This window comes from Oryctolagus cuniculus, chromosome 11, assembly GCF_964237555.1.
Source record: "Oryctolagus cuniculus chromosome 11, mOryCun1.1, whole genome shotgun sequence".
Classification (NCBI taxonomy): domain Eukaryota; kingdom Metazoa; phylum Chordata; class Mammalia; order Lagomorpha; family Leporidae; genus Oryctolagus; species Oryctolagus cuniculus.
Window position 1 is genome coordinate 103,233,874 of NC_091442.1, and position 15,029 is coordinate 103,248,902.

The 15,029-nt window shown below is 37.9% G+C and overlaps 1 protein-coding gene across 4 annotated transcripts in view; it reads left to right on the forward strand.

The window, feature by feature from the left end:
• SCYL2 (SCY1 like pseudokinase 2) overlaps nt 1-15,029 on the forward strand; it is a 67,695-nt gene that overhangs the window by 48,908 nt on the left and 3,758 nt on the right. For 3 of the 4 annotated variants that reach the window (XM_051846573.2, XM_051846575.2, XM_051846574.2), the window contains exons 12-17: nt 1,604-1,736; nt 3,898-4,016; nt 9,415-9,515; nt 10,805-10,880; nt 11,004-11,099; nt 13,211-13,330. In XM_051846573.2, coding sequence (XP_051702533.1) covers nt 1,604-1,736; nt 3,898-4,016; nt 9,415-9,515; nt 10,805-10,880; nt 11,004-11,099; nt 13,211-13,330 — 645 coding nt within the window. The remainder of the gene's footprint in view (nt 1-1,603; nt 1,737-3,897; nt 4,017-9,414; nt 9,516-10,804; nt 10,881-11,003; nt 11,100-13,210; nt 13,331-15,029) is intronic. The other variant, XM_051846576.2, reaches the window with a different exon arrangement.

Consider the following 15,029-nt stretch of genomic DNA (forward strand, 5'->3'; position numbering starts at 1 on the left):
ACTATGCCACAATGCTGGCCTCACCTTGAATTCTTACTCTGACTTTGTTACTTAGATGTGCTGTGGTCTTGGGCACTGTACCTCCCCTAGTCTCTGTCCTCATCATTGTTAAAAAGATCTGAAATGCAGTCATTTTCTCTAAAATTCTGTGTAATTTTTGATGGAAATGGTAGTAGTTAACATACAGCTGAAAATTCAGGTTTCACAATGCCCTGTATAAAATCTTATAATCATACTTTATTTTTTAGAAGCATAAACATTTTAGCATATGTTCTCTCAAAGTACATGTTCTAATTGCAGGGGTATGTAGAGTTGAGAAGCATAAATACCCAAATGATCTGAATTAATGCCTGGTGATGCTTACGTCTCTTTTTAAGATGCTAACTGGCACTTAAATTTATGTTTACAAGGAGTTGTACTAAAAGTGTGTAGGGTAGTAACTCAGAATGAATTTGTGTTTTATGTATCACTTTGTAGGTATATTTTTTATAGTGTTTCTGTGCTCCTACCTACTTTGAGAGTGGCCAATGTGAATTCCTGAATTACATTTATAGACCTATATCTCTAAGGTTAAAAAATTCTAACTAGGAAATTCCTGAAACATGAATCCTGAGTTAGAATTGCATCTTAATACTATTCCTTGAACATAAAGAAAAATAAATTCTACAAAGAGGTAAAATTTTCCAAGAACTATATTTATTCATGACTTCTATGAATAGTACTTTATGTATCATAAAATAAAATGATACTGGTATTTTCAGTTTCCTTTATATATTTCAGTAGAACACAGTAGTTCCTTTTATATAACTGATTCTGAGAATAAGTTAGACATTCAGATACCTTTTAAAATTTATAAAATCACTTCTGTTGAATTTCAGAAACAGTTGTACTTTATTTTTCGGAAATGGAAAAATTCTTCCTATAGAAAGATGGCACTTTTAACCAAAAAAATTATTTCTGCTTTTCTTATTTTTTTGAATACTGAAGTTAGTTTTATTGTTGTTATGATTCTGACTTAAAGATACTCTGTTTTAGCAAAATTCATCTATAAAACTAAGGTGTGACATATTTATCAAAACAGTTGAATGAATAATTTTGATAATAGCTTCTAAATGTTAGGTCTCAATAACTGTTAAATATATATTTAGAAATAGAAACTGTATAAAGACAAATATAAATGTATTCTACTTGTTAAAATATTTAGTTTAAGAATGAATTGAACACAAGTTAGAGTAAAATAGGAATCCCAGTGAAACTGATTACTTGATGGGGGTAATAGTGTCCTCTTTATTGTTCAAGTGTTCCCCTAAAAGTGTTCTTACTAAACACACACATATATAGTAAAAGCTTTTCAGATTCTAATTACTTTATCTAAAATGCTTCAAAACTGAAGCCATTCCTTATGTTTACCTAACTGTGTATGTCCTGGGGAAGCAATCATAAATTCTTCCTGAAAAAGTAAGGGAAGTTAGTAAATAAATGCATTTCCTATATTAATAAAAGATGAGAGCTTCAAAACTATATGAAGATTAGGTTTACATTTAAATATTTTGTTCTAGATTACAAAGACTTAATGACTAATACAATTTACCTCTTTTAATAGGTTCGTGTAAATTCATTAGTGTGCTTAGGAAAGATTTTGGAATACTTGGATAAGTGGTTTGTACTTGATGATATTCTACCCTTCTTACAACAAATTCCATCCAAGGAACCTGCGGTCCTCATGGGAATTTTAGGTAGCTGAAAACTTAATGTCATTTGATGCTACTCTATCATTTTACAGTCATGCAAATGAATTTTCCAAACTATAGAACCTTTGTACTCTCCTTTCATGTATGTAGCGTTCAGTAATTGAAGATTGATGGGATAAGTGCTATAAATACAGCTTTTCTCTTTGTGTTAGTTTTAGCAAAAGCAGTGGAGTCTTGACATTTCCAAAGCAATAGATATTTGGGAATCTTAGTTTCACAAATATTGCAATAGTTTTCCCCCTAAAATGGTACAAAGCAAGAGAAGCAGACAGAGCTATTTGAAATGCTGATTCTAGTCTGGTAGTAAACCCTTTTTTTTTTTTAGGTTTGGTTTGGTTTGGTTTGGTTTGGTATTCTATGTATAAAAAGCAAAGTATTTTTTCTGTATCTTACTTTGTCCTCCTCCAAATTCAATGAGGTGTAGATACTATTATTTCTGTTTATAACAAGGAAGCTGAGAGTCAGAGAAGTTATTTACAATCATACAACTGATAATAGGAAGAGCCAGTTTTTAATTTTAGATATGTATAAATCTTAACCAGTATGTGTCACTGCTAAGTGATGTGCTTATATCCTTGCGGCATACTCTGTTTTGTTACTGTAATTATAAATTACCCTGTCAAAAAACTTCGCAATTGTTCTATATTCTTAATCTTATTGGAATCTGATCTAGAAATGTCAGGCTTCTGTCACAGTGTTGAAACAGACATCTGTAGAATTACAAAAGCATTAGCAAGTTCATTTTTATTAAATTTGAAATTCTTTGTTAATTTTTAAGAGAAACTTTATTACTCATCCATGTATTCTTTATTTTATTTTATTTTGTTTTGTTTTGTTTTGTTTTATTTATTTATTTGAGAGGTAGAGTCACAGACAGTGAGAGGAAGAGAGAGAAAGGTCCTCCATCTGCTGGTTCACTCTCAAAATGACCGCAGCTGCCGGAGCTGAGCTGATCTGAAGCCAGGAGCCTCCTCTGTGTCTCCCATGTGGGTGCATGGCCCAAGTACTTAGACCATCTTCCACTGCTTTCCAGGCCATGGCAGAGAGCTGGATTGGAAGAGAAGCAGCTGGGACTAGAACTGGCACCCATAAGGGATGCCAGCACTGTAGGCAGAAGATTAACCCACTGCGCCACAGTGCCGGCCCTCATCCATATATTTATGACATCTCTAGTGCACAGCCTATATTGAAAGCTCTCCATAAATATTTGTAGAAATGGTTAGCAAGTACTTATTGTGGACCTCTGTAGACATAGAACTTTTAGGGTATGATATGACTCTTTTGTGCTCAGGGAAGTAAAAGTTTGGTGTAGAAACAGCCCTGGCTCAACTTTTGACTCTCTCAGTTCCTGGGGTAACTTTTCAAAGTTTCTTAATTTATTAAATGAGGGTGAAAGTAACATCATTATGAGATTATTTTGAGAATTCAGTGAAACAAATGAAGGGAAAGTATTGAGCAGAATGCCCAGAAAATAGCCATTTAGTAGATGCTCAATAAAGTTACTCTCTGGGTAAATAATCCTTATCTACATTATCAGAATAATAGGTGTTAGTGTGTTCTAAAACTTATATACAAAAAATATATACAAAACACAAATATATTCAGAGAATGGGAGCAAATGTGCTTAATTTAGCAAATGAAGGCCTTGGGAAATATATGTAACATGCAAGTAAATAGACTTAGGAAAAGATGGATATTAAATTAAGTTACAATGTCAAGTTTGATATACTGAAGAAGTGAATATAGGTGTGGGGCCTATGCTTTCCATGTACTTGTACTTACACACTTGGGAATAGATTCATCAAGTTTGACTATGAGATCTGAAATACATATTTTGATGTATTTAGGATAGAGGAACATTTCCATAACCTTATGTTGTCACTCTTAAGAACTGAATCTGGTTCTAGTAAGTTTTTTAATGTTGTATTTATCAGTTAATGTACCATAAACCCAATATAGAATATATGTCATAGTATGTAAAACTAGACTATAACGCTGACATCATTCTGATCTGTAAATAAGAACATCCTTATTCTAGGCACTCAGAAAAAATTGTACTACATTGATTATTCACAGATTTCATATAGATACCCTGTTTTCATGATTTCTATCAACTTTTAAAATTTGTCACATTCTTTCCTATCAGGGATTTACAAATGTACTTTTACTCATAAGAAGCTGGGAATCACCAAAGAGCAGCTTGCTGGAAAAGTATTGCCTCATCTGATTCCCCTAAGCATTGAGAATAATCTTAATCTTAATCAGGTAAGAATATTTTTTTATATTTATTCAATTTATTTAGCTTGCTGTTTTCTTGGCATTAAATATACAAATATATTACATATAAAGAGTATTAAAACAAAGAAATATATGCCACAGAGTTAAATGAAGAAAGTGTGTGGTGTAGAAGGGTAGATTATTAAAGACCTAATGGAGACACAATAATGAGCAGGAGGTTCAAATATGTATAGTATTTGGGATCACTTTAAATTTGTGGCTGGGAACAGACAACAAAGTTCCAGAATGTGTTTTGGGAGTATATTCATTATTTATTACTACACAAATTTAGTGTTTTAAAGCAACATGTGTTTATTATCATGTGCTATCTGTAGGTTAGGCAAGCCAGGACACAGTTTAGTTGTATTCTCTGCTTAGGTCTTCCTGCAATGCTGCACCAGGACCTGTGGACTCATCTGAAGGCTCAGTAGAGGAATGATTGCTTCTGAGCTCACTTACCTAGTTGTCAGCAGGATTCAGTTCCTTTTGGCCTACTGGATTTCAGGGCCTTAGTTCTTCTTTTTGGGCTGTTGGACTGAGGGCCTAGTTTCTTAGCTGTCTGTTAACTGAATGCCAACATTGTAATATAATCAAGGAAATGATACTATATTTTCTTTGCCATTTTCTATTGCTTATGTTAGAACTAAGTGACACGTCCCACCTACCCTTAAAGATAGTTAATTCTTATCTTTCATAGGATGACAAGAAGAAGGAGAAAATAATTGGGGACCATTTTAAGTTTACCTGCCATAAGCAAGGGATAATTTAGTTTGGGAGATAAATATATAACACAATAGAGGAATAATGGGAGAAGGATAAATTGAGACTAGAACAGGTAGACTTTAAGTGCTTTGTCTGCTTTAGTTATTTGAACTTTCAAGATACGCTAAATGTTTGAGCAAAAGGTTTATATGTTCAATAATTGTTACAGCATTCTCTCTTTGTATACCCTTTTGTTGTAGTTGTAGTAGCTATGAACGTAATGTCCTGAAGGTTATAAACTTCTGAAGGGCAGGTTATTATAGTTTATTTTCATTATAACTTCAGTCTTTAATGCAGTGCCAGAAACAAAAATATTCACTGAATTGAGAGAAAATTTGAGTCACAGAGTGTTGGGGTCTTAAGCCTGAGGCTGGCCCCTGTCCAGCAAGGGACAATACAAGCACTCCCTGACAAGGCAAACGGGAGAGGTAAGGTCGACGGGTCAAGCACACCGCAGCAAGCACCCGTGAGTTCTATCGAAGCAGGAACTACTTCATTGAGGAAGTATACAGGCTTATAAAGCTTACAAAAGGCCGGCGCCGCGGCTCAATAGGCTAATCCTCTGCCTTGCGGCGCTGGCACACCGGGTTCTAGTCCCGATCGGGGCACCGGATTCTGTCCCGGTTGCCCCTCTTCCAGGCCAGCTCTCTGCTGTGGCCAGGGAGTGCAGTGGAGGATGGCCCAGGTGCTTGGGCCCTGCACCCCATGGGAGACCAGGAGGAAGCACCTGGCTCCTGCCTTCGGATCAGCGCGGTGCACCGGCCGCAGTGGCCGTTGGAGGGTGAACCAACGGCAAAGGAAGACCTTTCTCTCTGTCTCTCTCTCTCTCACTGTCCACTCTGTCAAAAAAAAAAAAAAAAAAAGAGCCGGCGCCGTGGCTCAATAGGCTAATCCTCCACCTTGCGGCGCCGGCACACCGGGTTCTAGTCCCGGTCGGGGCGCCGGATTCTGTCCCGGTTGCCCCTCTTCCAGGCCAGCTCTCTGCTATGGCCAGGGAGTGCAGTGGAGGATGGCCCAGGTGCTTGGGCCCTGCACCCCATGGGAGACCAGGAAAAAGCACCTGGCTCCTGGCTCCTGCCATCGGATCAGCGTGCTGCGCCGGCTGCAGCGGCGGCCATTGGAGGGTGAACCAACGGCAAGGGAAGACCTGTCTCTCTCTCTCACTGTCCACTCTGCCTATCAAAAAATAAAAAAAATAAAAAAAAAAAAAAAGCTTACAAAAGACATGCTCAGTAGAGGAGCCAATCAGCGAAAAGTTCATGCAGCCATGGGTGGACCACGCACAGGGGGCATATAGGGATCATGCACTGTCCACGTGTCTGGAACTAAAGCGGACCTATCCCTGCAGGTGATCCGATTTCACGTGGCTTAACTGCAGCGGCCGCAGACACGCCCCCCCGAACATCCGCCAGGTGCCATGTTGTTAGGGACTATTTTAGGCAGTGCTTAATAACAGATTAATAGCAAGCTGTTTTTGTTCACAAACTTGAAGTTTAGCAGGAGAGCTTTTGGCATTGGGGAGAGTGCTAAGTGAGTGAAGTTTTGGAGGTAGAGAAATTGGTAAAATTGATCAGATCCAACATTTCATTTGAAGTTGGAGGGTAAGTCTCTGGAAAAGTTTCTTGGATGGCAAGGATGGGATGACAGAGAGTGAATATTAGAAAGGAATAGGATAATAGGTCTAGAACACCCTTGAACTTTTTGTTATTTCTGTTCTTAGTTCTCCTATTTCTGATTTAAGATGTTTTTTAATATTCCCAAATGTATACTTTAGGATACATAAGGCCACTTACAATCTTGTGGGTTTTTTCCTCCAGCTTTATGATTTGTTTTTTAAAAAGATTTATTTTTTTATTTGAAAGTCAGAGTTACACAGAGAGAGAAGAAGAGGCAGAGAGAGAGAGAGGTCTTCCATCTGCTGGTTCACTCCCCAAATGGCTGCAATGGCTGGAGCTGCGCTAATCCGAAGCCAGGAGCCTGGAGCGTCTTCCAGGTCTCCCACATGGGTGCAGGGGCCCAAGGAGTTGGGCCATCTTCTATTGCTTTCCCAGGCCATAACAGAGAGCTGGATTAGAAATGGAGCAGCCAGGACTCAAACCGGTGCCCATATGGGATGCTGGCACTTGCAGATGGTGGCTTTACCCAGTACGCCACAGCACCGGCCCCTATGATTTGTTTTTTAGGACCTATTTCTGTCAACAGAAATACTTTAATTCCTGTCTTCTATTTGACGGTAGTTTAGCATGGGTATGTTCTGCTTTCCTGTTTATTTCATGGTCAAAGTTCCTAATTCAAGAATTTCCTCTTCTGTCAGCTCTCATTTAAAATAAATTAAGTATAGTATGCATTAGATAAAAAGATAAAATAACTTAGGGAAATGTGATTTTAGCATTTGATTAAAAAACTAGCCAATACTATGTAGCGATCACACTGAATTATCTATAACTTGTGTTTGTGGGCTTCCTAAGATCACTCCCAGATAGAATGATTCTGTAGAAGGACTCACAGGACTCAGCATATAGTCATACCCATGGCGTTGATTTCTTAGGTGAAAGAATCTTGCGGCCGGCATTGTGGTGCAGTATGTTAAGCTGCCACTTACAGTGCATCCCATATCGGAGTGCTGGTGTGAGTCCCAGCTACTGGGTTTCCCATAGAGCTTCCTGCTGCTGTGCCTGGAAAATGCAGCAGAAGATGACCCAAGGACTTGGGCCACTGCCATCCATATGAGAAAGCAGGATGGAGTTCCCAGCTCCTGGCTTCAGCATGGCCCAGACCTGGCCATGTATGTGTAACCCTCTCTTTCTGTAACTGTTTCAGATAAATAAATCTTTTTTAAAAAATCAAATAGACAAATCTTAGAAAAAACAAAATTGGGAAAGGGAAAAGGTTCATAGGACAAAATCTAGGGGAAGCTAAAAACAGGCTTCCGGAGAGGACTTGCAGTGGAATCACACAGGTTGTGCTTACTTTCCCCAGCAGTGAGTTATGACAGTAAGTGTGAAGTATTGCTAACCAGAGAAACTCATTAGAGACTCAGTACTCGAAGTTTTTATTGAAGGCTGATCAAGTAGCACTTTCTGTCTGGCATGTGCTCAAATTCCAGACTCACAGAAGGAAAGCAGGTGTTCAGCATAGAATGCACTCTTTGTACAGTTTAGGCACAGTGAGCTAGTGTTACCAGTTAATAATGGGAACTTCCCTGAAATCCAGGTTCCCAGACACCAGCCAAAGGCCAACCTTGGTAAGCAGTTTTTTCCAAGGCTAGCAGTTCAAGCCTATCATGTTAACTTTTCTGTATAAACTACATGCAACATATAGGTGAATCTCGCAGTCAAAATGTTGAGCACATGAAGCCAGGCATAGAAGAGGATCTACTAAATGATTCTACTTATATAAAGTACAAAAACAGTCTAAACTAATCCATGCTGCCTAGTAAAATAGTGTTTATCCATAGGGTATGAGGCTGTGAAATAACAACTGGATGAGGGGACAGAAGGAAGCTTTTGGGGTACAGATAAAGTTCTGTTTCTCCATCTCGTTGCTAGTTACATTGGGTATATTCAGTGTGTGAATTTTTTGAGCTATGCCCTTGTATGTTTACTTTCCTGTTACTATGTTACACACTAATAAAAAAAATTTAAAAGCCTACTTAACAGAAGATCATGGTAAATGACTAAGGAACTCTATCATTTGTCATTCTCATGATAAGATGAAGAAGCTTCAGTGTAATGTAGCCAAAGAGAGCACAGGATGTAGGGACACACTTAACTTCTGTGGCTGTTAGTGCTTCTGTACTAGTTAGTATCCCCGAGGATCTTGCTTTGCCTCTTGCTGAGCCCAAGTTTCTTCATTTGAAAAATAAAAGTAATAAGCCTACTTTGAAGAGTTGTAAGGATTAGTAAAATAGTATGTGTGTATGGGTAGGTGGCATAAAGATGTAGTTAGAAGATTTGAGGAAAGGAGGAAAGCGGTTTTCTAGAGTCTTCACTATACTATCTGGTGTTATTGAAATAAATTGTTTACAATGATCCTGAAATACTATAAGAATCATCAGCATTTAACCAAAGTTTAACCAGACTTTAAATTATGTTGCAATGTAAAGTTATATATACTTCTAAAATTTAATTATTTAAAAAATAGATTTTGTACATCTAATATTTCTACCAACTTTTCAGGAAACAAGATTTACTTTAGCTGAACATGTAATTTTTATAACAAATAAAAAGGAATTTCTTATGCATTATTAAATGGATTGTTTCTAGGTGGGCATAAATTCAGGTGTTCAGTTTTGGATTATCCTAGAAAAATCAGTATGTACCTTCTGAGGGTAAGCTTATATAGAACTCCTGAATAAAACTGTTACACAACTCAGGGTATAAACCTCATGGAGACCTGTTTTCTGGAACTTAAAAACCGTAATTATTCCATCACCACTATACAAAGGCATTGTGAAAGCTTGCTATGATATGCTGAGTTTATACGGTCTTTTTTGAGACATTGACTCTGAGAGAATCCTGTTCTGTTGGTAAAGATTATTATGATAACTCACTGAAGTCTCTTACTTGATTACATTTACTGATAACATGAAATGTCATAATCATATTAATTTCTTATTCTACAGTTCAATTCTTTCATTTCTGTCATAAAAGAAATGCTTAATAGATTGGAATCTGAACATAAGACTAAACTGGAGCAACTTCATATAATGCAAGAACAGCAGAAGTAAGTCGATTATAAATGAGTTGCACAATGTCAGAGTGAGATTAAAATTCTATCATAACTGATTTTCTAGAAAATGGAATAAAAAATCACCGGGCTTTAATTTTTCCATCTGTAAAACATGTGAATAATTTTAAGTAAAAATAGATTATTAATGAAAATCTAATTTAACTTCTGAGTATAAAAGTAAAATATGATAGAATCTTCACATTTTCTCTGCTAAGGAAAATTCAATTTCTGAGAAAAATTCCTCATCAACCTTAGCCACTGCCACTGTAGTTGCTGAACACCAAAAGTACCACTTGTAAATATTTTCAAACCTATGAACCCATTGTGTTTTGATTTTTTTTCCCTTTTCCTTTGTCTAACTCCAGAAACACTGTCAGAGCATTAATTTCATATACACTGCCACAGAAGTCACCTCTTTATTTTTAGGGAGAATTTAATTATTTGCAAAACACCAGAACAAAACACCAGAAAATGTAGAAATTATGCACTGGATAGTGCTAGTTTATTGGAATCTGAACTCCGTTTTAGTTTTTGCCCCAGAGCAGACACATGAATTTAGTTTACCAGCTGACATTTAATCTTGAACCAGAGATGTCTAAAATCAGTAAATTGCTATCGATCGTGAGCAAAGTCCTCAATACAAGCTTATGCTTATACCCAGGGTAACATGAAGACTTTATGGAAATAAAAACACATACTGAAGAAGCAGGTGAAATAGTCCTTTGTATGCTCTAAGTTATTCTGTGGTATATATGAATGTGATGCTTAATAGTTTGACTGTCTTAACATAAGAGCCCAGAAAAAATAGTTTTAAATGTCTATTAAAGGCTGAAACAAAATTTTGATGGGGGAAATGGAACTTACCTTTTGCTTTATCTAAATCCTACCTATTTTTCAAGGCAGATCTGGCATACTTCACAGTGATTTTAGCATTTATTGTTAATATCAAAGATTCTGAACCTAATCACTTAGCTTCCTCATATAAAATCTCACTCTCAGTGAGATAGTAAGCTATTTGACAACAAGAGCCATGTCTGCTTGGTTTTATGATACCCTGAGAAAATTCTCCAGTGAATCTCAAATACAGAATTATAAAATGGTCTTAAAAATGTTATCTTTTGAGCAAGCACATTAATAATAGAAAATAATGGAAAGGATGACTGTCCTTAAAGAAGGAGGTCTCAGTTTATTTGGGTTCGAGTAATTTCTATGTAGATAAACAATTTTTAAAACAAATTAAAAAAAAATACATTTATTTTTGTCATAATTCAATTTTCTTGCAGATCTTTGGACATAGGAAATCAAATGAATGCTTCTGAGGAATCAAAAGTAACAAATATTACAAATATTGGGAATCAGGTAAGATATTTAATTTTTGTAGAAAGTGAGAATGTATTTTATTTGGAGATATTTTCATTTTAAGCAATAAAATCACAATTTCATGAAATCTATTGAAACAATTGATTTTTTTTTCTATTTCAGCAGATCGACAAGGTTTTTAACAACATTGGAGCAGACTTTCTGACTGGTGGTGAATCAGAAAATAAAGAGGATGCACTACAGAATAAACATAAAAAAGTGAGTTTGTTTATTCTTCTTTTAGTACTCTTCATTTATATTGTAGGATTACTTATAATCCACATTTTTTGTTGGTAAGTACTATTTAGTGTCTTAAGAAACATTCTAAAATTATGAGATTCTTATCCGTGAAACATATCTCATATTGAGAATAAGCATTTTTAAGAATTTTAGCTTCCTTATTACGTATCCTTCCATGGCATAATACTTCTAGATTGTCTGACTCTCTCGTCTTTTCTCTTGTATTTGTCACACCCCATGAAAAATTCTTCTGTGTCCATCTCTGCCTCAGTTCCTGTATGGATGGTTTCCAATGTAGGTTTATGCAGTCCATCTACCTTGGGTACTCCCCAGTTATTGCTGGCTGTTCAGTATTTTGATTTCTGTCCTACTTACTCAACTATATTCCCAATGGTTTGAGTTCCAAACTTTTTCTATTGTTTTTGAGACTAACAACCTCATGTCTCTTTCCTTTCGTTTCCATGGTCAGCAATTTTAAATTTTATGGTCAGCCATAAATTTTAACCTCTTTATTTCCAAAGAATTTTTTTTTTTTTTTTGACAGGCAGAGTGGACAGTGAGAGAGAGAGACAGAGAGAAACGTCTTCCTTTTGCCGTTGGTTCACCCTCCAATGGCCGCCGCGGCTAGCGCGCTGCGGCCGGCACACCGCGCTGATCCGATGGCAGGAGCCAGGAGCCAGGTGCTTTTCCTGGTCTCCCATGGGGTGCAGGGCCTAAGCACCTGGGCCATCCTCCACTGCACTCCCTGGCCACAGCAGAGAGCTGGCCTGGAAGAGGGGCAGCCGGGACAGAATCCGGCGCCCCAACCGGGACTAGAACCCGGTGTGCCGGCGCCGCTAGGCGGAGGATTAGCCTAGTGAGCCGCGGCGCCGGCCTATTTCCAAAGAATTTGGCAGCATGTCCTTCAAATTGAATTTGTCCGAGGTTTTCACATAATCAGATTAAGTTTCTGTGTCTTGAGGGGGAATACTATAGAACTAATGATGTACCCTGCTTGGTTTATGTGAGATATGTGATATTGATCACTAACTACTGATAGACCCAACAATGCTTTAAAGAGGATTTTCAAAATACATTTGATTTCATCTCACTGGAAGATGAAAAATCTGAACACATTTTTTTCTTTATTTCTTGTTAATATTTTGCTCTCCCTCTGATTTTGAATAATAAACTATACAATGATATTTTCCTGTTGGACTTTTGGTTAGCATTTAAAGATTTATTTTGTTTTTTGAAAGGCAGTTACAGAGAGAGGGAGAAAGGAAAGAGAGAAAGAGAGGGATCTTCTATCCCCTGGTTCACTCCCCAAATAGTCACAACAGCCAGGGCTGGGCCAGGCCAAACCCAAGAGCCTCATCCAGGTCTCCCACATGGATACAGGTACCAAGTACTTGGGCCATCTTCTGCTGCTTTCCAATTCACACTAGCAGGGAGGTGGACCAGAAATGTAGTAGCCGAGAGTTGAACCAGCACCCATATGGGATGCTTGTGTTGCAGGCAGTGGCTTAACCTTGGTTAACATTTAATATAAAAAGTATTTAAGTCAATTTTCAGCATCTGCTGAGGACATTCTCCTACTCATTTAGAAATATGAGGCCAAGGGACTACTGGACATAATATTTTCCAGAATTCTAAGAGAATATATTGTGAGTTTATAGTTTAGCAAAACTGATAAAACTAAAGACAAATAGTGAATTTGATGCAGACATTAAGGTATGAAACAATGTTTAATTATTTTTAGATGTATATGAATTTTTAATATAATTTTGGAGTGAAATTAAAGTTGAATTAGATTTTCCAATTTAATAGAATGAAATCACTTAATCATATTATCTGGAAAAATTATTCTAATGAATGATTTTAAAATAATAATAGTTTTCATACTGGAAATGTTTTAGCACAGTTCCTGTGAGTTTTTACCTTAAGTTAAACCTTATAGTAATTTGTGATGTAACTTGATTTATGGCAGGCATAGTTTGTTTTACATTGAAGTAGTATCACTAAAATATCAAGATATATTTTACCCAAGAACATATTTTTGTTTTACAGTGGAATTATAAAATTGATTATTTTGCTTTTTTTGTTTAAAGGTATCACTTACGCTTGAAGAAAAACAAAAATTAGCAAAAGAACAAGAGCAAGCACAGAAGTTGAAAAGCCAGCAGCCTCTTAAACCCCAAGTGCACACACCTATTGCTCCAGTTAAACAGGTCAGAGTTGATTTCTTTTGCATAATTTCATGTATAGAACTGTTAAGCGATTAGGTAGTGTGGAACTTAGTCTACTACTAGTTTACATAAAAATATATTTCAAAAAATCATTTGTGGGGCTGGTGCTGTGGCACAGTGTGTTAATGCCCTGGCCTGGGGAGCCCACATCCCATATGGGCGCCGGTTCGGGACCCGGGTACTCCACTTCCAATCCAGCTCTCTGCTGTGGCCTGGGGAAGCAGTAGAAGATGGTCCAAGTCCTTGGGTCCCTGCACCCACGTGGGAGACCTGGAAGAAGCTCCTGGCTCCTGGCTTCCGATCGGCGCAGCTCCGTCCGTTGCGGCCAATTGGGGAGTGATCCAGCAGATGGAAGACTCTCGCTCTCACTCTCGCTCTCGCTCTCACTCTGGTTCTCTCTCTGCCTCTCCTCTCTCTGAGTAACTCTGACTTTCAAATAAATTAAAAAAAAAAAAAAAAGAATGTTAATGTCATTTCAGTTTTTTTTTTTTTTTAATTTATTTGACAGGTAGAGTTATAGACAGTGAGAGAGAGAGACAGAGAGAAAGGTCTTCCCTCCGTTGGTTCACTCCCCAAATGGCTGATACGGCCGGTGCTGTGCCAATCTGAAGCCAGGAGCCAGGTGCTTCCTCCTGGTCTTTCATGTGGGTGCAGGGCCCAAGCACTTGGGCCATCCTCCACTGCCCTCCCAGGCCATAGCAGAGAGCTGGTCTGGAAGAGGAGCAACTGGGACTAGAACCTGGTGCCCATATGGGATGCTGGCGCCGCAGGTGGAGGACCAACCAAGTGAGCCACGGCTCCGGCCATCATTTCAGTTTTAAAAATAAATAAATAATTTATAATTTCTAAGAAGCATGGGCATGAAGGATTTTTTTAACAGCTCCTCCATAACCTGCCTAACGTATATAATGTTTCATAATAGTGCTTGTTACCAATGAAGAGGAAGCTGGATGCATAAGAGGGCTTTTTTTTTTTTTAAAGATTGGGCACTAATTAAACTTTGTTCACTTAGAAGGGATAAGGAATATTATATTCATGCTCTTAAGTGGTTTTGATCTAGAAATAATTTTCTATTTTTGTTTTTCCAATTACAGATAGATTTGTAGCTTGTTTTAGGAAGGGGTATATGCATGACCTTGATTTAGGAAGGTGTATGTACATGAATTTATTTCCTATTGTGTTCCAAGTCCTAGTTTAGACCCTGATGTTATTACAGTAGGTTAAGGCCCTCCTTCAGAAAGTTTACATTCTTATTGATTTCAGAAATATTTTTATCTTAAAATTTTTAAATTATTTTTTGTTACCATTTAATAAACTCATCCTCTGGGTGGGGGTGCGGGGTGTGCAGTCTTTGCAGGCCAAGAGGCAAAATCAAGAATATTTTATAAGTACTTAATATGAAGGAACCTTAAAATGTTTGTGAGAGGCCGGCGCTGCAGCTCACTAGGCTAATCCTCCGCCTGCGGCTTGCACCCCGGGTTCTAGTGCTGGTTGGGGCGCTGGTCCTGTCCCAGTTGCTCCTCTTCCAGTCCAGCTCTCTACTGTGGCCCGGGAGTGCAGTCGAGGATGGCCCAAGTGCTTGGGCCCTGCACCCACATGGGAGACCAGGAGGAAGCACCTGGCTCCTGGCTTCGGATCAGCGCAGCGCACCGGCTGCAACACGCCAGCTGTAGCGGCCATT